Source organism: Etheostoma spectabile, unplaced genomic scaffold, assembly GCF_008692095.1.
Source record: "Etheostoma spectabile isolate EspeVRDwgs_2016 unplaced genomic scaffold, UIUC_Espe_1.0 scaffold00019182, whole genome shotgun sequence".
NCBI lineage: Eukaryota > Metazoa > Chordata > Actinopteri > Perciformes > Percidae > Etheostoma > Etheostoma spectabile.
Window position 1 is genome coordinate 18,157 of NW_022604727.1, and position 24,745 is coordinate 42,901.

At 47.9% G+C, this 24,745-nt stretch overlaps 1 protein-coding gene and 1 long non-coding RNA gene across 2 annotated transcripts; both read right to left on the reverse strand.

The window, feature by feature from the left end:
• On the reverse strand, positions 1–24,550 carry LOC116684008 (protein FAM98A-like). Its single transcript, XM_032510030.1, has 6 exons — positions 24,371–24,550; positions 21,572–21,597; positions 20,395–20,537; positions 19,892–19,994; positions 13,979–14,112; positions 1–1,194 (listed from the first exon to the last, which is right to left on the reverse strand). The coding sequence occupies exons 1-6, from the start codon at positions 24,548–24,550 to the stop codon at positions 866–868; spliced, it is 915 nt and encodes a 304-aa protein (XP_032365921.1). The 3' UTR covers positions 1–865.
• LOC116684011 (uncharacterized) lies at positions 1,646–3,767 on the reverse strand. Its single transcript, XR_004330742.1, has 4 exons — positions 3,530–3,767; positions 2,402–2,544; positions 1,899–2,001; positions 1,646–1,707 (listed from the first exon to the last, which is right to left on the reverse strand). It is a non-coding gene; the product is annotated as an uncharacterized LOC116684011 (long non-coding RNA).
• Positions 24,551–24,745: the final 195 nt, after the last annotated feature.

A 24,745-nucleotide genomic window follows, 5' to 3' on the forward strand; every position in this document is an offset into this window, starting at 1 on the left:
CCTGACCCTAACCCCCCTGACCCTAACCCCTAACCCTCTCCTCCTGCTCCTCCTCCTCCTCCTAACAACAGGTGAAACACATCAGGGAGAAAACACAGAGCAGAGAGTAGAACGAGACGTTTGAAACTGTCGTCTGAGCTCCAGTTAGCCTAAAAATCCAGAGGAATGTCAGACCCACATTTAAGCTATGAATTAGTTCTAAAGATGCAGAAATACACCTATGCCCATTGATCCATTAGATAACACCCTTACCCTGTCTGTGGGACAGCTTGTAGAGTACGTCCAGCTCCAGAGGGGCACCGGCAGCACATGGTCCTGGAAGAGCTTTTGCAGAGCAGACAGGTCCACTTTAAAAAAAAAAAAAAAAAAAAAAAAAAAACCTCTGTCGGGTCAAAGTCATAGGGGCAAAGCGTCAAGTCCCGGACATGCACCAGGTAAGAGAGCGCCCTGCTGGTAAGGGAAGCCTTGGAGTCTGGGTGGCTCAAGCCGCAAGTGACCAGCACTGCACTGCCCTGATGTTTGAAAGGATGGTTGCAATGGATGGGCGTACATCTGTAGGAAGGTTGTCCTGCCCGTCTTCGACAGCACGCTCGCAATGGCCTGGCCCACGTCCATACTCTCGGTGGGACGCAGGGTTGGTGGTGGGTTGCTTCTGGACAGTGGGGCGGGTCATGTCCTTCTCTGGCAGGTGGTTGAAGGGTCGGAAAAACTCTCAGTTACCTCATTTAGCAGTTCGGCCGCAAGTGTGCCATACAAGCTTGGATTTTTCAGGCTGAAGTCCGGCTCTGTCAGGCTGCTGGGGACGGCGTAGAGCGTCAGGACGTAGCCGCCTTCAACGTTTGATATTTTGTGGCCCAGGCAATTTCTAAGTGCCGCCACGCCTTCTGGGCTGCAGCGTGGCAACCACACGGGACAGGTTCAAATAGATCTCTGCAACCATGCCCCTCGTGTGACGCAACTGGATCATGACGCCGTCGACATCAAACGTATACCGGACGCAGTGGGGATTGGCGAGGCTGGTGCAGGGTGCGGTCCAGTGAAAGTCGGCATGAAGGAATTGGCCAAAGTCTCTGTGATTGCCGACCTCCCTCAGGAGAGCTTTGGTGTTGTCTGAGGCCACGGGGGTGAAGTCTGCGTCCGGTGCGGGGCAGAGAATTGGCGAGGCGCCGGGCCGACATCGTCTCAATCTGCCACCTTTCTCCCCAAGAAGAAAAGAAGAACGTTAAATTCATCGACAAATAGGAGAGAATTTAATGATGTAGTCCAAACGCATTTATTTAAAAGTACTTTACCAGTTTATTACAATTGCAGGAGGCCCACCTTCATATTTATTTCAATGCAAAGAGACCCGGGTTGCAGGTGTGGAACTCTTTAATGCTAGGAAGTGTCATTTTGCGCTCCAATCAGCTTCAAACTTAACCAGATGACTAACGCTAAATCAGGCGAGTACCACCCATGTGTAGAGTGAAGAAACGGATGACGGACTCCACCCCATAGTTGGAAAAGATCAAGGTTTTTTTCAACCATTTAACAAGGAAAATGAAAAGGTGCGAATGAACTGAAAATGACTCACTTTTGTTTCTCTGGGTCTGTCTGAAGGAGCCCCTCTTCCTCCTCTCTCCTCCTCCTCCTCCTCCTCCTCCTCCTCCTGTTCCCCTAGTACGGCGTCGGCGTCTTTTTCCCCTCCTCCTGCTCCTCCTCCTCCTCCTAACAACAGGTGAAACACATCAGGGAGAAAACACAGAGCAGAGAGTAGAACGAGACGTTTGAAACTGTCGTCTGAGCTCCAGTTAGCCTAAAAATCCAGAGGAATTTCAGACCCACATTTAAGCCAAGAATTAGTTCTGATGATGCAGAAATACACCGATGCCCATGGATCAATTGGATAACACCCTTACCGTCTGTGGGACAGCTTGTAGAGTACGTCCAGCTCAGTTCTGGGCCCAGTCTGGGCCTGTGGCTTGGAGCCTCCTCGCCCTCCATCCTCTCCTGACCTGCTCTCTGCACATGGAAACAAACAGCACAACAGAACGTTGTTGTTGTTGTTGTTGTTTTTTGATCTATGGATTGACTGGCTCACATCAAATTAGGCCAAGTTAAATTGATACATCTCAGTACATCATTTAATTCAGATGACGTACAGACCAAGCAGGTGCTTCTCATCTTGCGTTAGTGTGTTAAATGACATGCAAACGACCCACACACGACTTCTTAAACAATTGACTACTTCAATTTCGAGCCATGTGTTGACCGCCACCCTAACAGACCAAAAACGTCATGAAAACGCACAGGGACTTGCAAAAGCACTCGATTTCTGAATTGACTGAAATAACGTCGACACAAAACTATAAATTCAGTACCTGCGGGTTAAAAGAAAGAAGGGATTTGGGTTGTTCCTCACCTCGAAGATCGAGATCTCCTCTGTGAAACGCAGCTGCTGCTGCCTCATGTGGCTCTCCTCCCTCTGACTTCCTGTGGCTCACACTGATTGCACCTCTTGGGCCAGCTGCGTGACCACTCCCACGTGCAGCCAGGATAAAGGTGCTGCAGGGGGCAAAGAAAGAATGTTGAGGGCTGGCACCCTTAAAACATGAATTAAAAATAGAAAATAAAAATTGTATTTCTTTGAAATTGTAACAATAAATGAAGTGCATTGAGACAACTCTGACTGCTTTACCAGTTCATTAAAATTGCATTATTCAGGAGGCCCACCTTCATATTTATTTATATTCATTGCCAGGCTGGCTTCGCAATGACAGATGTGCTAGGAGACGTTGCCAGGCAGTTTCCTAAACCCAACCGGGCTATAACAGCAATGCCCCCGGGAGCATTTAATCAGTACTTCCACTTTTACCAGAGTATTCTTTAACACAAGTATCTGTACTTCTACTTAAGTACGGAAAGGGTTAGGGTTACAAGTACAGATACTTGTGTTAAAGAATACTCTGGTAAAAGTGGAAGTACTGATTAAACTTCTTTACTCAAGTAAAAGTAACAAAGTACAGGCTTGGAAATTTACTTAAAGTATAAAAGTAAAAGTAGCCTTGCGAAAGCTACCTGGAGCACAAAAATGTTACTAGAGAGACACTGAGGAACTTCAGTGGACATGGAGGACACGTCTTTATATGGCAAAGGCTACATTTTAAATGGATTTCTGCCAACAGGCCTAAAACATAACATATATGATTATTATGACAGAAACTGGGACTCCAGGTTAATAAGATTCTGACTCATTAGTAAGATATGAATTCAGTGCGTCTCTCTCTCTGTGTGTGTGCGTGTCCCTCTCTCTGTGTGTGTGCGTGTCTGTAGTCAGAACATAGCCTCAGACCGATACCTTCTAACACACGCTTTTAGCTGGTCTGCAACACAGACCACAGCGATGCAACGTACATGGATTCATTGTAGGCTACTCGCGTTTCCAGGTGCTCGCAGCCAGCCACTCTGCCCACACGAGCACACCTTGCCACGGCTAGAGCACGCAACAACTGCCACCACAAAGTCGTTTCTGCAAACACACTTGACTCACCCCTCTCTGTCTTCTTTTGCCTTTGACTGTCACTCCTTTCCAACAACGCACTGGGCGGATATATTCCTCCGTTAGCTACAACTCCACCGGCGCCGCTGACGGAAGATAAACAACTGTGTCAACTTCCTGTCATGAAATTGACATGTGACTTCCTTTGGATATCAAATTAAAAGCATCAAAACGGAAGTTGCTGTCTCTTTTGTTGTAATGTCTTGGAAAACAGATCCACTTTTTTAAATTGTCTTCTTTTAAAATAACTTGTTGTGTGTGTGTGTGGTGTGTGTGTGTGTGTGTGTGTGTGTGTGTGTGCGCGCGCGCGTGCGTGCGTGCGTGCGTGCTTAGACTTGGACTTCTCGTATTGAAATTTCCAGCAGCACTTTTAGCAAGAGAAAAAGAAATGAAAAAATAGAAAAAAGACAGTATAAAGACAACAAAATAACAATAATAACAAATATGAGAACATTTGTCAAATAAACAAAGAAAAGACCATCGACTATCATTAAAGTGTCAGTGTTGAGTCCAGTACTGAAGTGATAAAGGGACCAGGTGTGAATTGAAGTCCAGGTGTGCATGTATGTATGTCTGTGTGTGTACTGTGTGTATGTCTACTGTGTGTATGTATGTGTACTGTGTGTGTGTGTATGTGTACTGTGTGTGTGTATGTGTGTATGTGTACTGTGTGTATCTATGTATGTGTACTGTATGTTTGCATGTATGTATGTATGTATGTATGTATGCATGTATGTATGTGTGTGTGTGTGTGTGTGTGTGTGTGTGTGTGTGTGTGTGTGTGTGTGTGTGTGTGTGGTGTGTGTGTGTCTCTCACTCACTCACACACACTCCCTCCCTAGGCCCAGTAACTGGCTCTGGGTCTGACCTTTGACCTCCATGGCTACAGGCCTCCACTCTAAGCCCCAATAACCAGGACTGAGGCTGGGATAACACCCTCCAGCACCCACATGCTCCCTGCTGAGGCCCAGTAACTGGCTCTGAGTCTGACCTCTGACCTCCAGGGCTCTCAGCCTGCTCCATAAGGCCCAAAAAGATGCAAATGGGTGCAAACTGGCTAAAACAACCCTCTCCTAGCCCTAACCGTAACCCGCACAGACTTGTGCTCAGCACCACTGGAAAGCCAGTAAGTGCTTTTGGGGGGGTGCGTCTAACTGCCTCGCCTCTGGCACCTTCACGTCAAAAGTTACAGGCCAGAGAAAAAGTGCCCCCGGGGTGCACTTCTGCTTCAACCCTCTATCCTGCAGGCCCTTGCTACGAGCAGTTACACATATGTACACGTCCTTTGCTACAGAGAGCAGCTCTGACGTTGCCGTCCCTCTGGTGGCCGCCGGGGACACCGCACCCTCTGACACTTAGAAAAATTGTGTGAAATCTTGCTACAAAGGCTACACATGTGATACTGTGTGTATCCATGGAGTCTCTGGCTCTCTGTATCTCTCTGTCTCTGTGTGTGTGTGCGTGCGTGCTTAGACTTGGACTCCTCTGTATTGAAATTTGCAGCCGCACTTTTAGCAAGAGAAAAATAAATGAAAAAATAGAAAAAAGACAGTATAAAGACAACAAAGTAACAATAATAACAAATATGAGAACATTTGTCAAATAAACAAGAAAAGACCATCGACTATCATTAAAGTGTCAGTGTTGAGTCCAGTACTGAAGTGATAAAGGGACCAGGTGTGAATTGAAGTCCAGGTGTGCATGTATGTATGTCTGTGTGTGTACTGTGTGTATGTCTACTGTGTGTATGTATGTGTACTGTGTGTGTGTATGTGTACTGTGTGTGTGTATGTGTGTATGTGTACTGTGTGTATCTATGTATGCGTACTGTATGTTTGCATGTATGTATGTATGTATGCATGTATGTATTGTGTGTGTGTGTGTGTGTGGGTGTGTGTGTGTGTGTGTGTGTCTCTCACTCACTCACACACACTCCCTCCCTAGGCCCAGTAACTGGCTCTGGGTCTGACCTTTGACCTCCATGGCTACAGGCCTCCACTCTAAGCCCCAATAACCAGGACTGAGGCTGGGTTAACACGCTCCAGCACCCACATGCTCCCTGCTGAGGCCCAGCAACTGGCTCTGAGTCTGGCCTCTGACCTCCAGGGCTCTCAGCCTGCTCCATAAGGCCCAAAAAGATGCAAATGGGTGCAAACTGGCTAAAACAACCCTCGCCTGGCCCTAACCGTAACCCGCACAGACTTGTGCTCGGCACCACTGGAAAGCCAGTAAGTGCTTTTGGGGGGGTGCGTCTAACTGCCTCGCCTCTGGCACCTTCACGTCAAAAGTTACAGGCCAGAGAAAAAGTGCCCCCGGGGTGCACTTCTGCTTCAACCCTCTATCCTGCAGGCCCTTGCTACGAGCAGTTACACATATGTACACGTCCTTTGCTACAGAGAGCAGCTCTGACGTTGCCGTCCCTCTGGTGGCCGCCGGGGACACCGCACCCTCTGACACTTAGAAAAATTGTGTGAAATCTTGCTACAAAGGCTACACATGTGATACTGTGTGTATCCATGGAGTCTCTGGCTCTCTGTATCTCTCTGTCTCTGTGTGTGTGTGCGTGCGTGCTTAGACTTGGACTCCTCTGTATTGAAATTTGCAGCCGCACTTTTAGCAAGAGAAAAATAAATGAAAAAATAGAAAAAAGACAGTATAAAGACAACAAAGTAACAATAATAACAAATATAAGAACATTTGTCAAATAAACAAAGAAAAGACCATCGACTATCATTAAAGTGTCAGTGTTGAGTCCAGTACTGAAGTGATAAAGGGACCAGGTGTGAATTGAAGTCCAGGTGTGCATGTATGTATGTCTGTGTGTGTACTGTGTGTATGTCTACTGTGTGTATGTATGTGTACTGTGTGTGTGTATGTGTACTGTGTGTGTGTATGTGTGTATGTGTACTGTGTGTATCTATGTATGCGTACTGTATGTTTGCATGTATGTATGTATGTATGCATGTATGTATTGTGTGTGTGTGTGTGTGTGGGTGTGTGTGTGTGTGTGTGTGTGTCTCTCACTCACTCACACACACTCCCTCCCTAGGCCCAGTAACTGGCTCTGGGTCTGACCTTTGACCTCCATGGCTACAGGCCTCCACTCTAAGCCCCAATAACCAGGACTGAGGCTGGGTTAACACGCTCCAGCACCCACATGCTCCCTGCTGAGGCCCAGCAACTGGCTCTGAGTCTGGCCTCTGACCTCCAGGGCTCTCAGCCTGCTCCATAAGGCCCAAAAAGATGCAAATGGGTGCAAACTGGCTAAAACAACCCTCGCCTGGCCCTAACCGTAACCCGCACAGACTTGTGCTCGGCACCACTGGAAAGCCAGTAAGTGCTTTTGGGGGGGTGCGTCTAACTGCCTCGCCTCTGGCACCTTCACGTCAAAAGTTACAGGCCAGAGAAAAAGTGCCCCCGGGGTGCACTTCTGCTTCAACCCTCTATCCTGCAGGCCCTTGCTACGAGCAGTTACACATATGTACACGTCCTTTGCTACAGAGAGCAGCTCTGACGTTGCCGTCCCTCTGGTGGCCGCCGGGGACACCGCACCCTCTGACACTTAGAAAAATTGTGTGAAATCTTGCTACAAAGGCTACACATGTGATACTGTGTGTATCCATGGAGTCTCTGGCTCTCTGTATCTCTCTGTCTCTGTGTGTGTGTGCGTGCGTGCTTAGACTTGGACTCCTCTGTATTGAAATTTGCAGCCGCACTTTTAGCAAGAGAAAAATAAATGAAAAAATAGAAAAAAGACAGTATAAAGACAACAAAGTAACAATAATAACAAATATGAGAACATTTGTCAAATAAACAAAGAAAAGACCATCGACTATCATTAAAGTGTCAGTGTTGAGTCCAGTACTGAAGTGATAAAGGGACCAGGTGTGAATTGAAGTCCAGGTGTGCATGTATGTATGTCTGTGTGTGTACTGTGTGTATGTCTACTGTGTGTATGTATGTGTACTGTGTGTGTGTATGTGTACTGTGTGTGTGTATGTGTGTATGTGTACTGTGTGTATCTATGTATGCGTACTGTATGTTTGCATGTATGTATGTATGTATGCATGTATGTATTGTGTGTGTGTGTGTGTGTGGGTGTGTGTGTGTGTGTGTGTGTGTCTCTCACTCACTCACACACACTCCCTCCCTAGGCCCAGTAACTGGCTCTGGGTCTGACCTTTGACCTCCATGGCTACAGGCCTCCACTCTAAGCCCCAATAACCAGGACTGAGGCTGGGTTAACACCCTCCAGCACCCACATGCTCCCTGCTGAGGCCCAGCAACTGGCTCTGAGTCTGGCCTCTGACCTCCAGGGCTCTCAGCCTGCTCCATAAGGCCCAAAAAGATGCAAATGGGTGCAAACTGGCTAAAACAACCCTCGCCTGGCCCTAACCGTAACCCGCACAGACTTGTGCTCGGCACCACTGGAAAGCCAGTAAGTGCTTTTGGGGGGGTGCGTCTAACTGCCTCGCCTCTGGCACCTTCACGTCAAAAGTTACAGGCCAGAGAAAAAGTGCCCCCGGGTGCACTTCTGCTTCAACCCTCTATCCTGCAGGCCCTTGCTACGAGCAGTTACACATATGTACACGTCCTTTGCTACAGAGAGCAGCTCTGATGTTGCCGTCCCTCTGGTGGCCGCCGGGGACACCGCACCCTCTGACACTTAGAAAAATTGTGTGAAATCTTGCTACAAAGGCTACACATGTGATACTGTGTGTATCCATGGAGTCTCTGGCTCTCTGTATCTCTCTGTCTCTGTGTGTGTGTGCGTGCGTGCTTAGACTTGGACTCCTCTGTATTGAAATTTGCAGCCGCACTTTTAGCAAGAGAAAAATAAATGAAAAAATAGAAAAAAGACAGTATAAAGACAACAAAGTAACAATAATAACAAATATAGAACATTTGTCAAATAAACAAAGAAAAGACCATCGACTATCATTAAAGTGTCAGTGTTGAGTCCAGTACTGAAGTGATAAAGGGACCAGGTGTGAATTGAAGTCCAGGTGTGCATGTATGTATGTCTGTGTGTGTACTGTGTGTATGTCTACTGTGTGTATGTATGTGTACTGTGTGTGTGTATGTGTACTGTGTGTGTGTATGTGTGTATGTGTACTGTGTGTATCTATGTATGCGTACTGTATGTTTGCATGTATGTATGTATGTATGCATGTATGTATTGTGTGTGTGTGTGTGTGTGTGGGTGTGTGTGTGTGTGTGTGTGTCTCTCACTCACTCACACACACTCCCTCCCTAGGCCCAGTAACTGGCTCTGGGTCTGACCTTTGACCTCCATGGCTACAGGCCTCCACTCTAAGCCCCAATAACCAGGACTGAGGCTGGGATAACACCCTCCAGCACCCACATGCTCCCTGCTGAGGCCCAGTAACTGGCTCTGAGTCTGACCTCTGACCTCCAGGGCTCTCAGCCTGCTCCATAAGGCCCAAAAAGATGCAAATGGGTGCAAACTGGCTAAAACAACCCTCTCCTAGCCCTAACCGTAACCCGCACAGACTTGTGCTCGGCACCACTGGAAAGCCAGTAAGTGCTTTTGGGGGGGTGCGTCTAACTGCCTCGCCTCTGGCACCTTCACGTCAAAAGTTACAGGCCAGAGAAAAAGTGCCCCCGGGGTGCACTTCTGCTTCAACCCTCTATCCTGCAGGCCCTTGCTACCAGCAGTTACACATATGTAGATGCCCTTTGCTACAGAGAGCAGCTCTGATGTTGCCGTCCCTCGGGTGGCAGCTGAGTGCAACTGCACCCTTAAAGACTTAGAAAAATTGTGTGAAATCTTGCTACAAAGGAAACACATGTGTTACTGTGTGTATCCATGGAGTCCCTCGCTCTCTGTATCTCTCTGTCTCTGTGTGTGCGTGCGTGCGTGCGTTCGTGCGTGCGTGTGTGTGCGTGCGTGCGTGCTTGTGTGTGTGTGTGTGCGCGTGCATGCTTAGACTTGGACTTCTCGGTATTGAAATTTCCAGCAGCACTTTTAGCAAGAGAAAATGAAATGAAAAAATAGAAAAAAGACAGTATAAAGACAACAAAATAACAATAATAACAAATATAAGAACATTTGTCAAATAAAAAAAAAAAAGACCATCAATTATCATTAAAGTGTCAGTGTTGAGTCCAGTACAGAAGTGATAAAGTGACCAGGTGTGAATTGAAGTCCAGGTGTGCATGTATGTATGTCTGTATGTATGTATGTAAGTGTACTGTGTGTATGTATGTGTACTGTGTGTGTGTATGTGTACTGTATGTTTGCATGTATGTATGTATGTATGTATGTATGCATGCATGTATGTATTGTGTGTGTGTGTGTGTGTGTGTGTGTGTGTGTGTGTGGGTGTGTGTGTGTGTGTGTGTCTCTCACTCACTCACACACACTCCCTCCCTAGGCCCAGTAACTGGCTCTGGGTCTGACCTTTGACCTCCATGGCTACAGGCCACCACTCTAAGCCCCAATAACCAGGACTGAGGCTGGGATAACACCCTCCAGCACCCCCTTGCTCCCTTCCAAGGCCCAGTAAGTGGCTCTGTTGCTGGCCTACGGCCTCCAGGCCTCCAGGCCTCCCCTCTGAGCGCCGGATACATGCACTGCAGCTGGGTTAAAATGCTCCAGAGCACTCCCGCTCCCTCCCGTGGCCCAGTTGGGCCGGCCTTGGACCTCCCGGGCTGCAGGCCTACACTCTGAGCCCCATTATTCAGAGGCAACAGCCACATTGTAAATGTATTGACTTATTTCGTCATTTTTTCCTGTTTTGTTGGGCATTTTGATAAGTCATTCTCATGCTGGACTGACAGACACAACCTCTCAGAAAGAAAGTCCATTCAAAATGACATCAGAAAGGTTTGTCCTAGACAGATTGCTGCCAATGCAAAGGTGGAGTTTTTTTTCAGCCCCAACTTGTCTAATCACCTGCTTAACCAGATGAAGCAAAATCTGGTTAAAAAAAAATCTCTGGCTCGCTCGCTCTCCCCTCTCTCTCTCTGTCTCTCTCTCTCTGTCCCTCTGTGTGTGTGTGTGTGTGTGTGTGTGTGTGTGTGTGTGTGTGTGTGTGTGTGTGTGTGTGTGTGCACAACGGCAATGACGGCGTTTCTTACATGTGCACGCTGAAGCAAATATATGCAAAGTATTATTTTGTGACTGGTCACTGGTGCCTTAATCAGAGTACATATGTGTTGACTTTCTCTGATTAAGGGGGGGGAAAAAGAATCTTCCTTTGTGCTTTTAACTGGGGTTATTTCTGATATAAACTCATCTCATTTTAACCCCGGAAGAGCGCGCCTTGGGCGGGGACAGCTGCTGCCAATTCCCCCCTCTCCCACCTGTCCCTCTCTCCGGTCCCTCGCGGTTCATTTTACCCCAGGAAGAGCGCGCCTTGAGCGGGCAGACCTGCTGCAAACTCGCGCGCTGCCTCCGGTCCTAGTCTCCGTTATCTCCCCCCCCCCTCTCTCCCCCCCCACCACCACCTCTACTTTACCGCGGTGAGGACGCGCCGTCAGCGGTCCGAGCTCTGCCAGTCCAGCCCAGCCCCCCCCCCCCAGACTCCCACAGCCCCAGTCCCAACCCTCCAGAACCTTGCGCACCGGGCGAACCTGTGTACCCGAACTTAAGCACCCCCCCTCGGACTAAACCCCCCATCCGCACCCGCCAAAGCTCCGTGCCCCTGGTAACCTAAATCAAGTTTCGTGCCTCGGGTAACCTAACTGACTTACAGCGAGGTGAATGACAGCTTTCGCCAGAGCAGCGTGTGTTGTTTATCGTGCAGACACGTGAGAGAGTGGTCCACCTGAAATATTGCTGTTCATTCTGCTGTCTCCATACACATTATTTGCACTTAACGCTTGTGTTTTACCCACACCAAAGTACCGAAAAGTTCGAATTAAAAGTGTGGGGAGAGCCGTGTGCAAGCTGACGTAGCCGTGCTCTTCTTGGCAAAAGCACGGCTACCGCCGACACAACTTCTTCCGGGCCCTGGCCTGAATCCTGACCGCAGCCTACACATGAGCTCAGTTCAATCAGCGCCACATGCTCTATATAAAGGACCCAATGTGTCCCACTCCCTTAATCCATGGTGCGGTTACCCAGAGTTCCTCGCTTTCGCTTGACGTTAATTTATGCAATTTAACCAGGAAATAGACCCGTTTTTGATAATATCTCCGGAGGGGAAGGTCGTACGGACTATTGCTTGGCACCACTGGGAAGCCAGTAAGGGCTTTTGGGGGGGTAGGTCTAGCTGCCATAGCTCTGGCACCTTCCTGTCAAACGTTATAAGCCGAACAAAAACGGCAGCGCCTGGTCTCCTGTTAACCCGGCCCGTTGACACGGAGAGCAGCGTGTTGCCGCCCCCTCGTGGCCAAGTTGTGTAAGTTGTGTGCCAGCTTGACCTCTGACGCTCTCCACCTGAGCGGGCTGCTCGAGCCTCACTGGGATGGACAGGAGGACAGCTTTGATTCACCACGTATCCACTATTCCCACAGCCAACAATGGGACTGAAGCAGGGAGGAGGGAACATTAAAAACTAATAAAATGTTGAATATGTTTGAATTCAGTACGGCCTAATCTTGTCTCTGTATTCAAAGTAGACGTGGCTTATTACTCTTAGCACTGGGGCTTCATTAGTGCTGAACATATGACAATATATAAAACCAGACGAGAAATGAGTGCGTGCCAAGAAATGATGAAAATGTGTTTTTTCAGCAACAGCTTTATTGAATAAAACACATTCAAATAGAGCTACACACCAATGCAAACACATACTTTTCTCAAAATAAGTGTCTACAGACAAGAACATGACTTTGACCTAATAATAACAACAACAATACTAACAATCATTATTATAGGCATTACCTATGCAGAGGGGGATCAGATCTGTGATGTGGGTGGAGAGCTACAGACCTAAGCAAGCTGTGCTTGCCTCCGACTTCAGCTCAGCTTTGAAAAGCCTTCCGTAGACTCTGAGTCTAGACAGGACCTAGCGCAGCAATCCCACTAGCTATCAGTCTGACTGCGTTCATGTGGGCACATTAAAACATTCACAAAGACAGTTACAGAACAAAGCTCGTCAGTGCAATGCTCAGTTTCCAGGGACTGAGGACAACGGGAGGGAAAATCGCAACTCCAAGCATCCAGCATGCAATAACAACTATTATATACCATTATATAACTATTATGTTATAACATATTGCATTATACACTTACTTTCTTACATTTAACATTTACTTTGGTCATTCAGTGTCACTCTAATTCAAATAAAACGTGCATCTTTTTTCAGTTGAACAGTTTCTTTAGCCTGCACTTGGTAAGCTGGCAAACCATAAGATCCTTCACTTTCGTCTGACAGACCCTTCTCTTCCACTTTCACCGACAGATCCAACGCCTCCAACAGACCCATATCTTCTTCCAACAGACCGCTCTTCCTGGGGCTGGCCAAAGTCCTCCAATTTGGTGGGTGGCGGTGGCAGGGACGGGATGAGGGCAGCTTGATTCTGCAACTTATACAAATAGAACAATGACGATAAGTAATAGCAATAGCCATTGTTATTGTGGCAATAGTAATTTGAAAAGCTTCATTTGCACAGCGCCTTTATAAAAAAAAACAGACAGTGCTTGGGAAAAAGCAACCACCAAAAAGAAACAAAGAACCACATGAACATATCAAAACAAACCTTGTAGGGGACAGTCTGACGCAGCCTCCAAATCCTCATTCTTCACTTTGTCCAGGGTGAGTTTCCCCGGGATCAGCAGCTGCTGCAGTCTGGCCTGCGGCAAGGCCCATTTGGTGGCAAAGATTTTGAAGATGCACATGGTCTACGTAGGCTCCATTCTGGATAAAGGCCACGCAGGACATGAAGGTCAGCGTGTTGAGGAGCAAACCTCCCTCCATCTCCTTTGGGAGCCTCTGCAAGGATGTTGCCATCCAGGGCCTGCCGTGCTATGTGTACACCTCCAGCTCAGGAGAGCTTTGGTGTTGTCTGAGGCCACGGGGGTGAAGTCTGCGTCCGGTGCGGGGCAGAGAATTGGCGAGGCGCCGGGCCGACATCGTCTCAATCTGCCACCTTTCTCCCAAGAAGAAAAGAAGAACGTTAAATTCATCGACAAATAGGAGAGAATTTAATGATGTAGTCCAAACGCATTTATTTAAAAGTACTTTACCAGTTTATTACAATTGCAGGAGGCCCACCTTCATATTTATTTCAATGCAAAGAGACCCGGGTTGCAGGTGTGGAACTCTTTAATGCTAGGAAGTGTCATTTTGCGCTCCAATCAGCTTCAAACTTAACCAGATGACTAACGCTAAATCAGGCGAGTACCACCCATGTGTAGAGTGAAGAAACGGATGACGGACTCCACCCCATAGTTGGAAAAGATCAAGGTTTTTTTCAACCATTTAACAAGGAAAATGAAAAGGTGCGAATGAACTGAAAATGACTCACTTTTGGTTCTCTGGGTCTGTCTGAAGGAGCCCCTCTTCCTCCTCTCTCCTCCTCCTCCTCCTCCTCCTCCTCCTCCTCCTGTTCCCCTAGTACGGCGTCGGCGTCTTTTTCCCCTCCTCCTGCTCCTCCTCCTCCTAACAACAGGTGAAACACATCAGGGAGAAAACACAGAGCAGAGAGTAGAACGAGACGTTTGAAACTGTCGTCTGAGCTCCAGTTAGCCTAAAAATCCAGAGGAATTTCAGACCCACATTTAAGCCAAGAATTAGTTCTGATGATGCAGAAATACACCGATGCCCATGGATCAATTGGATACACCCTTACCGTCTGTGGGACAGCTTGTAGAGTACGTCCAGCTCAGTTCTGGGCCCAGTCTGGCCTGTGGCTTGGAGCCTCCTCGCCCTCCATCCTCTCCTGACCTGCTCTCTGCACATGGAAACAAACAGCACAACAGAACGTTGTTGTTGTTGTTGTTTTTTGATCTATGGATTGACTGGCTCACATCAAATTAGGCCAAGTTAAATTGATACATCTCAGTACATCATTTAATTCAGATGACGTACAGACCAAGCAGGTGCTTCTCATCTTGCGTTAGTGTGTTAAATGACATGCAAACGACCCACACACGACTTCTTAAACAATTGACTACTTCAATTTCGAGCCATGTGTTAACCGCCACCCTAACAGACCAAAAACGTCATGAAAATGTGAGTGTGTGTGTGTGTGTGTGCGCGCGTGTGCGTGCGTGCTTAGACTTGGACTTCTTTGTATTGAAATTTCCAGCAGCACTTTTAGCAAGAGAAAAAGAAATGAAAAATAGAAAAAGACAGTATAAAGACAACAAAATAACAATAATAACAAATATAAGAACATTTGTCAAATAAACAAGAAAAGACCATCAACTATCATTAAAGTGTCAGTGTTGAGTCCAGTACTGAAGTGATAAGTGACCAGGTGTGAATTGAAGTCCAGGTGTGCATGTATGTATGTCTGTGTGTGTACTGTGTGTATGTCTACTGTGTGTATGTATGTGTACTGTGTGTGTGATGTGTATTGTGTGTGTGTATGTGTGTATGTGTACTGTGTGTATCTATGTATGTGTACTGTATGTTTGCATGTATGTATGTATGTATGTATGCATGCATGCATGCATGCATGCATGTATTGGTGTGTGTGTTGTGTGTGTGTGTGTGTGTGTGTGTGGTGTGTTGTGTGTGTGTGTGTGTGTGTGTGTGTGTGTGTGTGTGTGGTGTGTGTGTGTGTGTGTGTGTGTGTGTGTGTGTGTGTGTGTGTGTGTGTGTGTGTGTGTGTGTGTGTGTGTGTGTGTGTGTGTGTGTGTCTCACTCACTCACACACACTCCCTCCCTAGCCCCAGTAACTGGCTCTGGGTCTGACCTTTGACCTCCATGGCTACAGGCCTCCACTCTAAGCCCCCAATAACCAGGACTGAGGCTGGGATAACACCCTCCAGCACCCACATGCTCCCTGCTGAGGCCCAGCAACTGGCTCTGAGTCTGGCCTCTGACCTCCAGGGCTCTCAGCCTGCTCCATAAGGCCCAAAAAGATGCAAATGGGTGCAAACTGGCTAAAACAACCCTCTCCTGGCCCTAACCGTAACCCGCACAGACTTGTGCTCGGCACCACTGGAAAGCCAGTAAGTGCTTTTGGGGGGGTGCGTCTAACTGCCTCGCCTCTGGCACCTTCACGTCAAAAGTTACAGGCCAGAGAAAAAGTGCCCCCGGGGTGCACTTCTGCTTCAACCCTCTATCCTGCAGGCCCTTGCTACGAGCAGTTACACATATGTACACGTCCTTTGCTACAGAGAGCAGCTCTGATGTTGCCGTCCCTCTGGTGGCCGCCGGGGACACCGCACCCTCTGACACTTAGAAAAATTGTGTGAAATCTTGCTACAAAGGCTACACATGTGATACTGTGTGTATCCATGGAGTCTCTGGCTCTCTGTATCTCTCTGTCTCTGTGTGTGTGTGCGTGCGTGCTTAGACTTGGACTCCTCTGTATTGAAATTTGCAGCCGCACTTTTAGCAAGAGAAAAATAAATGAAAAAATAGAAAAAGACAGTATAAAGACAACAAAGTAACAATAATAACAAATATGAGACATTTGTCAAATAAACAAAGAAAGACCATCGACTATCATTAAAGTGTCAGTGTTGAGTCCAGTACTGAAGTGATAAAGGGACCAGGTGTGAATTGAAGTCCAGGTGTGCATGTATGTATGTCTGTGTGTGTACTGTGTGTATGTCTACTGTGTGTATGTATGTGTACTGTGTGTGTGTATGTGTACTGTGTGTGTGTATGTGTGTATGTGTACTGTGTGTATCTATGTATGCGTACTGTATGTTTGCATGTATGTATGTATGTATGCATGTATGTATTGTGTGTGTGTGTGTGTGTGGGTGTGTGTGTGTGTGTGTGTGTGTGTGTGTCTCTCACTCACTCACACACACTCCCTCCCTAGGCCCAGTAACTGGCTCTGGGTCTGACCTTTGACCTCCATGGCTACAGGCCTCCACTCTAAGCCCCAATAACCAGGACTGAGGCTGGGATAACACCCTCCAGCACCCACATGCTCCCTGCTGAGGCCCAGCAACTGGCTCTGAGTCTGGCCTCTGACCTCCAGGGCTCTCAGCCTGCTCCATAAGGCCCAAAAGATGCAAATGGGTGCAAACTGGCTAAAACAACCCTCTCCTGGCCCTAACCGTAACCCGCACAGACTTGTGCTCGGCACCACTGGAAGCCAGTAAGTGCTTTTGGGGGGTGCGTCTAACTGCCTCGCCTCTGGCACCTTCACGTCAAAAGTTACAGGCCAGAGAAAAAGTGCCCCCGGGTGCACTTCTGCTTCAACCCTCTATCCTGCAGGCCCTTGCTACGAGCAGTTACACATATGTACACGTCCTTTGCTACAGAGAGCAGCTCTGATGTTGCCGTCCCTCTGGTGGCCGCCGGGGACACCGCACCCTCTGACACTTAGAAAAATTGTGTGAAATCTTGCTACAAAGGCTACACATGTGATACTGTGTGTATCCATGGAGTCTCTGGCTCTCTGTATCTCTCTGTCTCTGTGTGTGTGTGCGTGCGTGCTTAGACTTGGACTCCTCTGTATTGAAATTTGCAGCCGCACTTTTAGCAAGAGAAAAATAAATGAAAAATAGAAAAAAGACAGTATAAAGACAACAAAGTAACAATAATAACAAATATGAGAACATTTGTCAAATAAACAAAGAAAAGACCATCGACTATCATTAAAGTGTCAGTGTTGAGTCCAGTACTGAAGTGATAAAGGGACCAGGTGTGAATTGAAGTCCAGGTGTGCATGTATGTATGTCTGTGTGTGTACTGTGTGTATGTCTACTGTGTGTATGTATGTGTACTGTGTGTGTGTATGTGTACTGTGTGTGTGTATGTGTGTATGTGTACTGTGTGTATCTATGTATGCGTACTGTATGTTTGCATGTATGTATGTATGTATGCATGTATGTATTGTGTGTGTGTGTGTGTGTGTGTGTGTGTGTGGTGTGTGTGTGTGTGTCTCTCACTCACTCACACACACTCCCTCCCTAGGCCCAGTAACTGGCTCTGGGTCTGACCTTTGACCTCCATGGCTACAGGCCTCCACTCTAAGCCCCAATAACCAGGACTGAGGCTGGGATAACACCCTCCAGCACCCACATGCTCCCTGCTGAGGCCCAGCAACTGGCTCTGAGTCTGGCCTCTGACCTCCAGGGCTCTCAGCCTGCTCCATAAGGCCCAAAAAGATGCAAATGGGTGCAAACTGGCTAAAACAACCCTCTCCTGGCCCTAACCGTAACCCGCACAGACTTGTGCTCGGCACCACTGGAAAGCCAGTAAGTGCTTTTGGGGGGGTGCGTCTAACTGCCTCGCCTCTGGCACCTTCACGTCAAAAGTTACAGGCCAGAGAAAAAGTGCCCCCGGGGTGCACTTCTGCTTCAACCCTCTATCCTGCAGGCCCTTGCTACGAGCAGTTACACATATGTACACGTCCTTTGCTACAGAGAGCAGCTCTGATGTTGCCGTCCCTCTGGTGGCCGCCGGGGACACCGCACCCTCTGACACTTAGAAAAATTGTGTGAAATCTTGCTACAAAGCTACACATGTGATACTGTGTGTATCCATGGAGTCTCTGGCTCTCTGTATCTCTCTGTCTCTGTGTGTGTGTGCGTGCGTGCTTAGACTTGGACTCCTCTGTATTGAAATTTGCAGCCGCACTTTTAGCAAGAGAAAAATAAATGAAAAAATAGAAAAAAGACAGTATAAAGACAACAAAGTAACAATAATAACAAATATGAGAACATTTGTCAAATAAACAAAGAAAAGACCATCGACTATCATTAAAGTGTCAGTGTTGAGTCCAGTACTGAAGTGATAAAGGGACCAGGTGTGAATTGAAGTCCAGGTGTGCATGTATGTATGTCTGTGTGTGTACTGTGTGTATGTCTACTGTGTGTATGTATGTGTACTGTGTGTGTGTATGTGTACTGTGTGTGTGTATGTGTGTATGTGTACTGTGTGTATCTATGTATGCGTACTGTATGTTTGCATGTATGTATGTATGTATGCATGTATGTATTGTGTGTGTGTGTGTGTGTGTGGGTGTGTGTGTGTGTGTGTGTGTGTGTCTCTCACTCACTCACACACACTCCCTCCCTAGGCCCAGTAACTGGCTCTGGGTCTGACCTTTGACCTCCATGGCTACAGGCCTCCACTCTAAGCCCCAATAACCAGGACTGAGGCTGGGATAACACCCTCCAGCACCCACATGCTCCCTGCTGAGGCCCAGCAACTGGCTCTGAGTCTGGCCTCTGACCTCCAGGGCTCTCAGCCTGCTCCATAAGGCCCAAAAAGATGCAAATGGGTGCAAACTGGCTAAAACAACCCTCTCCTGGCCCTAACCGTAACCCGCACAGACTTGTGCTCGGCACCACTGGAAAGCCAGTAAGTGCTTTTGGGGGGGTGCGTCTAACTGCCTCGCCTCTGGCACCTCCACGTCAAAAGTTACAGGCCAGAGAAAAAGTGCCCCCGGGGTGCACTTCTGCTTCAACCCCTTATCCTAACCCTAACCCTAACCCTAACCCCCGACCCTAACCCCTGACCCTAACCCCCTGACCCTAACCCCTGACCCTAACCCTCCGACCCTAACCCCTGACCCTAACCCCTGACCCTAACCCCTAACCCTAACCCTAACCCCCCCCTGACCCTAACCCCTGACCCTAACCCTCCGACCCTAACCCCTGACCCTAACCCCCCTGACCCTAACCCCTGACCCTAACCCCTAACACCTAACCCCTAACCCTAACCCCCCTGACCCTAACCCCTGACCCTAACCCTCCGACCCTAACCCCTGACCCTAATCCCCCTGACCCTAATCCCCTGACCCTAACCCCTGACCCTAACCCCTGACCCTAACCCCTAACACCTAACCCCTAACCCTAACCCCCCTGACCCTAACCCCTGACCCTAACCCTCCGACCCTAACCCCTGACCCTAATCCCCCTGACCCTAACCCCTGACCCTAACCCCTGACCCTAACCCCCTGACCCTAACCCCCCTGACCCTAACCCCTGACCCTAACCCTCCGACCCTAACCCCTGACCCTAACCCCTGACCCTAACCCCTAACCCTAACCCCTAACCCTAACCCCCCTGACCCTAACCCCTAACCCTCTCCTCCTGCTCCTCCTCCTCCTAACAACAGGTGAAACACATCAGGGAGAAAACACAGAGCAGAGAGTAGAACGAGACGTTTGAAACTGTCGTCTGAGCTCCAGTTAGCCTAAAAATCCAGAGGAATTTCAGACCCACATTTAAGCCAAGAATTAGTTCTGATGATGCAGAAATACACCGATGCCCATGGATCAATTGGATAACACCCTTACCGTCTGTGGGACAGCTTGTAGAGTACGTCCAGCTCAGTTCTGGGCCCAGTCTGGGCCTGTGGCTTGGAGCCTCCTCGCCCTCCATCCTCTCCTGACCTGCTCTCTGCACATGGAAACAAACAGCACAACAGAACGTTGTTGTTGTTGTTGTTGTTTTTTGATCTATGGATTGACTGGCTCACATCAAATTAGGCCAAGTTAAATTGATACATCTCAGTACATCATTTAATTCAGATGACGTACAGACCAAGCAGGTGCTTCTCATCTTGCGTTAGTGTGTTAAATGACATGCAAACGACCCACACACGACTTCTTAAACAATTGACTACTTCAATTTCGAGCCATGTGTTGACCGCCACCCTAACAGACCAAAAACGTCATGAAAACGCACAGGGACTTGCAAAAGCACTCGATTTCTGAATTGACTGAAATAACGTCGACACAAAACTATAAATTCAGTACCTGCGGGTTAAAAGAAAGAAGGGATTTGGGTTGTTCCTCACCTCGAAGATCGAGATCTCCTCTGTGAAACGCAGCTGCTGCTGCCTCATGTGGCTCTCCTCCCTCTGACTTCCTGTGGCTCACACTGATTGCACCTCTTGGGCCAGCTGCGTGACCACTCCCACGTGCAGCCAGGATAAAGGTGCTGCAGGGGGCAAAGAAAGAATGTTGAGGGCTGGCACCCTTAAAAACATGAATTAAAAATAGAAAATAAAAATTGTATTTCTTTGAAATTGTAACAATAAATGAAGTGCATTGAGACAACTCTGACTGCTTTACCAGTTCATTAAAATTGCATTATTCAGGAGGCCCACCTTCATATTTATTTATATTCATTGCCAGGCTGGCTTCGCAATGACAGATGTGCTAGGAGACGTTGCCAGGCAGTTTCCTAAACCCAACCGGGCTATAACAGCAATGCCCCCGGGAGCATTTAATCAGTACTTCCACTTTTACCAGAGTATTCTTTAACACAAGTATCTGTACTTCTACTTAAGTACGGAAAGGGTTAGGGTTACAAGTACAGATACTTGTGTTAAAGAATACTCTGGTAAAAGTGGAAGTACTGATTAAACTTCTTTACTCAAGTAAAAGTAACAAAGTACAGGCTTGGAAATTTACTTAAAGTATAAAAGTAAAAGTAGCCTTGCGAAAGCTACCTGGAGCACAAAAATGTTACTAGAGAGACACTGAGGAACTTCAGTGGACATGGAGGACACGTCTTTATATGGCAAAGGCTACATTTTAAATGGATTTCTGCCAACAGGCCTAAAACATAACATATATGATTATTATGACAGAAACTGGGACTCCAGGTTAATAAGATTCTGACTCATTAGTAAGATATGAATTCAGTGCGTCTCTCTCTCTGTGTGTGTGCGTGTCCCTCTCTCTGTGTGTGTGCGTGTCCCTCTCTCTGTGTGTGTGCGTGTCCCTCTCTCTGTGTGTGTGCGTGTCTGTAGTCAGAACATAGCCTCAGACCGATACCTTCTAACACACGCTTTTAGCTGGTCTACAACACAGACCACAGCGATGCAACGTACATGGATTCATTGTAGGCTACTCGCGTTTCCAGGTGCTCGCAGCCAGCCACTCTGCCCACACGAGCACACCTTGCCACGGCTAGAGCACGCAACAACTGCCACCACAAAGTCGTTTCTGCAAACACACTTGACTCACCCCTCTCTGTCTTCTTTTGCCTTTGACTGTCACTCCTTTCCAACAACGCACTGGGCGGATATATTCCTCCGTTAGCTACAACTCCACCGGCGCCGCTGACGGAAGATAAACAACTGTGTCAACTTCCTGTCATGAAATTGACATGTGACTTCCTTTGGATATCAAATTAAAAGCATCAAAACGGAAGTTGCTGTCTCTTTTGTTGTAATGTCTTGGAAAACAGATCCACTTTTTTAAATTGTCTTCTTTTAAAATAACTTGTTGTGTGTGTGTGTGTGTGTGTGTGTGTGTGTGTGTGTGTGTGTGTGTGTGTGTGTGTGTGTGTGTGTGTGGTGTGTGTGTGGGGTGGGTGGGTGTGTGTGTGTGTGTGTGTGTGTGTGTGTCTCTCACTCACTCACACACACTCCCTCCCTAGGCCCAGTAACTGGCTCTGGGTCTGACCTTTGACCTCCATGGCTACAGGCCTCCACTCTAAGCCCCAATAACCAGGACTGAGGCTGGGATAACACCCTCCAGCACCCACATGCTCCCTGCTGAGGCCCAGTAACTGGCTCTGAGTCTGACCTCTGACCTCCAGGGCTCTCAGCCTGCTCCATAAGGCCCAAAAAGATGCAAATGGGTGCAAACTGGCTAAAACAACCCTCGCCTGGCCCTAACCGTAACCCGCACAGACTTGTGCTCGGCACCACTGGAAAGCCAGTAAGTGCTTTTGGGGGGGTGCGTCTAACTGCCTCGCCTCTGGCACCTTCACGTCAAAAGTTACAGGCCAGAGAAAAAGTGCCCCCGGGGTGCACTTCTGCTTCAACCCTCTATCCTGCAGGCCCTTGCTACGAGCAGTTACACATATGTACACGTCCTTTGCTACAGAGAGCAGCTCTGATGTTGCCGTCCCTCTGGTGGCCGCCGGGGACACCGCACCCTCTGACACTTAGAAAAATTGTGTGAAATCTTGCTACAAAGGCTACACATGTGATACTGTGTGTATCCATGGAGTCTCTGGCTCTCTGTATCTCTCTGTCTCTGTGTGTGTGTGCGTGCGTGCTTAGACTTGGACTCCTCTGTATTGAAATTTGCAGCCGCACTTTTAGCAAGAGAAAAATAAATGAAAAAATAGAAAAAAGACAGTATAAAGACAACAAAGTAACAACAATAACAAATATGAGAACATTTGTCAAATAAACAAAGAAAAGACCATCGACTATCATTAAAGTGTCAGTGTTGAGTCCAGTACTGAAGTGATAAAGGGACCAGGTGTGAATTGAAGTCCAGGTGTGCATGTATGTATGTCTGTGTGTGTACTGTGTGTATGTCTACTGTGTGTATGTATGTGTACTGTGTGTGTGTATGTGTACTGTGTGTGTGTATGTGTGTATGTGTACTGTGTGTATCTATGTATGCGTACTGTATGTTTGCATGTATGTATGTATGTATGCATGTATGTATTGTGTGTGTGTGTGTGTGTGTGTGTGTGTGTGTCTCTCACTCACTCACACACACTCCCTCCCTAGGCCCAGTAACTGGCTCTGGGTCTGACCTTTGACCTCCATGGCTACAGGCCTCCACTCTAAGCCCCAATAACCAGGACTGAGGCTGGGTTAACACCCTCCAGCACCCACATGCTCCCTGCTGAGGCCCAGCAACTGGCTCTGAGTCTGGCCTCTGACCTCCAGGGCTCTCAGCCTGCTCCATAAGGCCCAAAAAGATGCAAATGGGTGCAAACTGGCTAAAACAACCCTCGCCTGGCCCTAACCGTAACCCGCACAGACTTGTGCTCGGCACCACTGGAAAGCCAGTAAGTGCTTTTGGGGGGGTGCGTCTAACTGCCTCGCCTCTGGCACCTTCACGTCAAAAGTTACAGGCCAGAGAAAAAGTGCCCCCGGGTGCACTTCTGCTTCAACCCTCTATCCTGCAGGCCCTTGCTACGAGCAGTTACACATATGTACACGTCCTTTGCTACAGAGAGCAGCTCTGATGTTGCCGTCCCTCTGGTGGCCGCCGGGGACACCGCACCCTCTGACACTTAGAAAAATTGTGTGAAATCTTGCTACAAAGGCTACACATGTGATACTGTGTGTATCCATGGAGTCTCTGGCTCTCTGTATCTCTCTGTCTCTGTGTGTGTGTGCGTGCGTGCTTAGACTTGGACTCCTCTGTATTGAAATTTGCAGCCGCACTTTTAGCAAGAGAAAAATAAATGAAAAAATAGAAAAAAGACAGTATAAAGACAACAAAGTAACAATAATAACAAATATGAGAACATTTGTCAAATAAACAAAGAAAAGACCATCAACTATCATTAAAGTGTCAGTGTTGAGTCCAGTACTGAAGTGATAAAGGGACCAGGTGTGAATTGAAGTCCAGGTGTGCATGTATGTATGTCTGTGTGTGTACTGTGTGTATGTCTACTGTGTGTATGTATGTGTACTGTGTGTGTGTATGTGTACTGTGTGTGTGTATGTGTGTATGTGTACTGTGTGTATCTATGTATGCGTACTGTATGTTTGCATGTATGTATGTATGTATGTATGTATGTATGCATGTATGTATTGTGTGTGTGTGTGTGTGTGTGTGTGTGTGTGTGTGTGGGTGTGTGTGTGTGTGTGCACAACGGCAATGACGGCGTTTCTTACATGTGCACGCTGAAGCAAATATATGCAAAGTATTATTTTGTGACTGGTCACTGGTGCCTTAATCAGAGTACATATGTGTTGACTTTCTCTGATTAAGGGGGGGGAAAAAGAATCTTCCTTTGTGCTTTTAACTGGGGTTATTTCTGATATAAACTCATCTCATTTTAACCCAGGAAGAGCGCGCCTTTGGCGGGGACAGCTGCTGCCAATTCCCCCCTCTCCCACCTGTCCCTCTCTCCGGTCCCTCGCGGTTCATTTTACCCCAGGAAGAGCGCGCCTTGGGCGGGGACAGCTGCTGCCAATTCCCCCCTCTCCCACCTGTCCCTCTCTCCGGTCCCTCGCGGTTCATTTTACCCCAGGAAGAGCGCGCCTTGAGCGGGCAGACCTGCTGCAAACTCGCGCGCTGCCTCCGGTCCTAGTCTCCGTTATCTCCCCCCCCCCCCCCTCTCTCCCCCCCCACCACCACCTCTACTTTACCGCGGTGAGGACGCGCCGTCAGCGGTCCGAGCTCTGCCAGTCCAGCCCAGCCCCCCCCCCCAGACTC

Excerpts from the sequence above, each read along its gene's own strand:
- LOC116684008 (XM_032510030.1), bottom strand. The coding sequence starts at position 24,550 with ATGAACCGCGAGGGACCGGAGAGAGGGACAGGTGGGAGAGGGGGGAAT. Across the intron at positions 19,995-20,394 it reads AGGAGATCTCGATCTTCGAG|AGAGCAGGTCAGGAGAGGAT; the intron begins GTGAGGAACAAC and ends TTCCATGTGCAG. Across the intron at positions 1,195-13,978 it reads ACAGACCCAGAGAACCAAAA|GTGGCAGATTGAGACGATGT; the intron begins GTGAGTCATTTT and ends TTGGGGAGAAAG.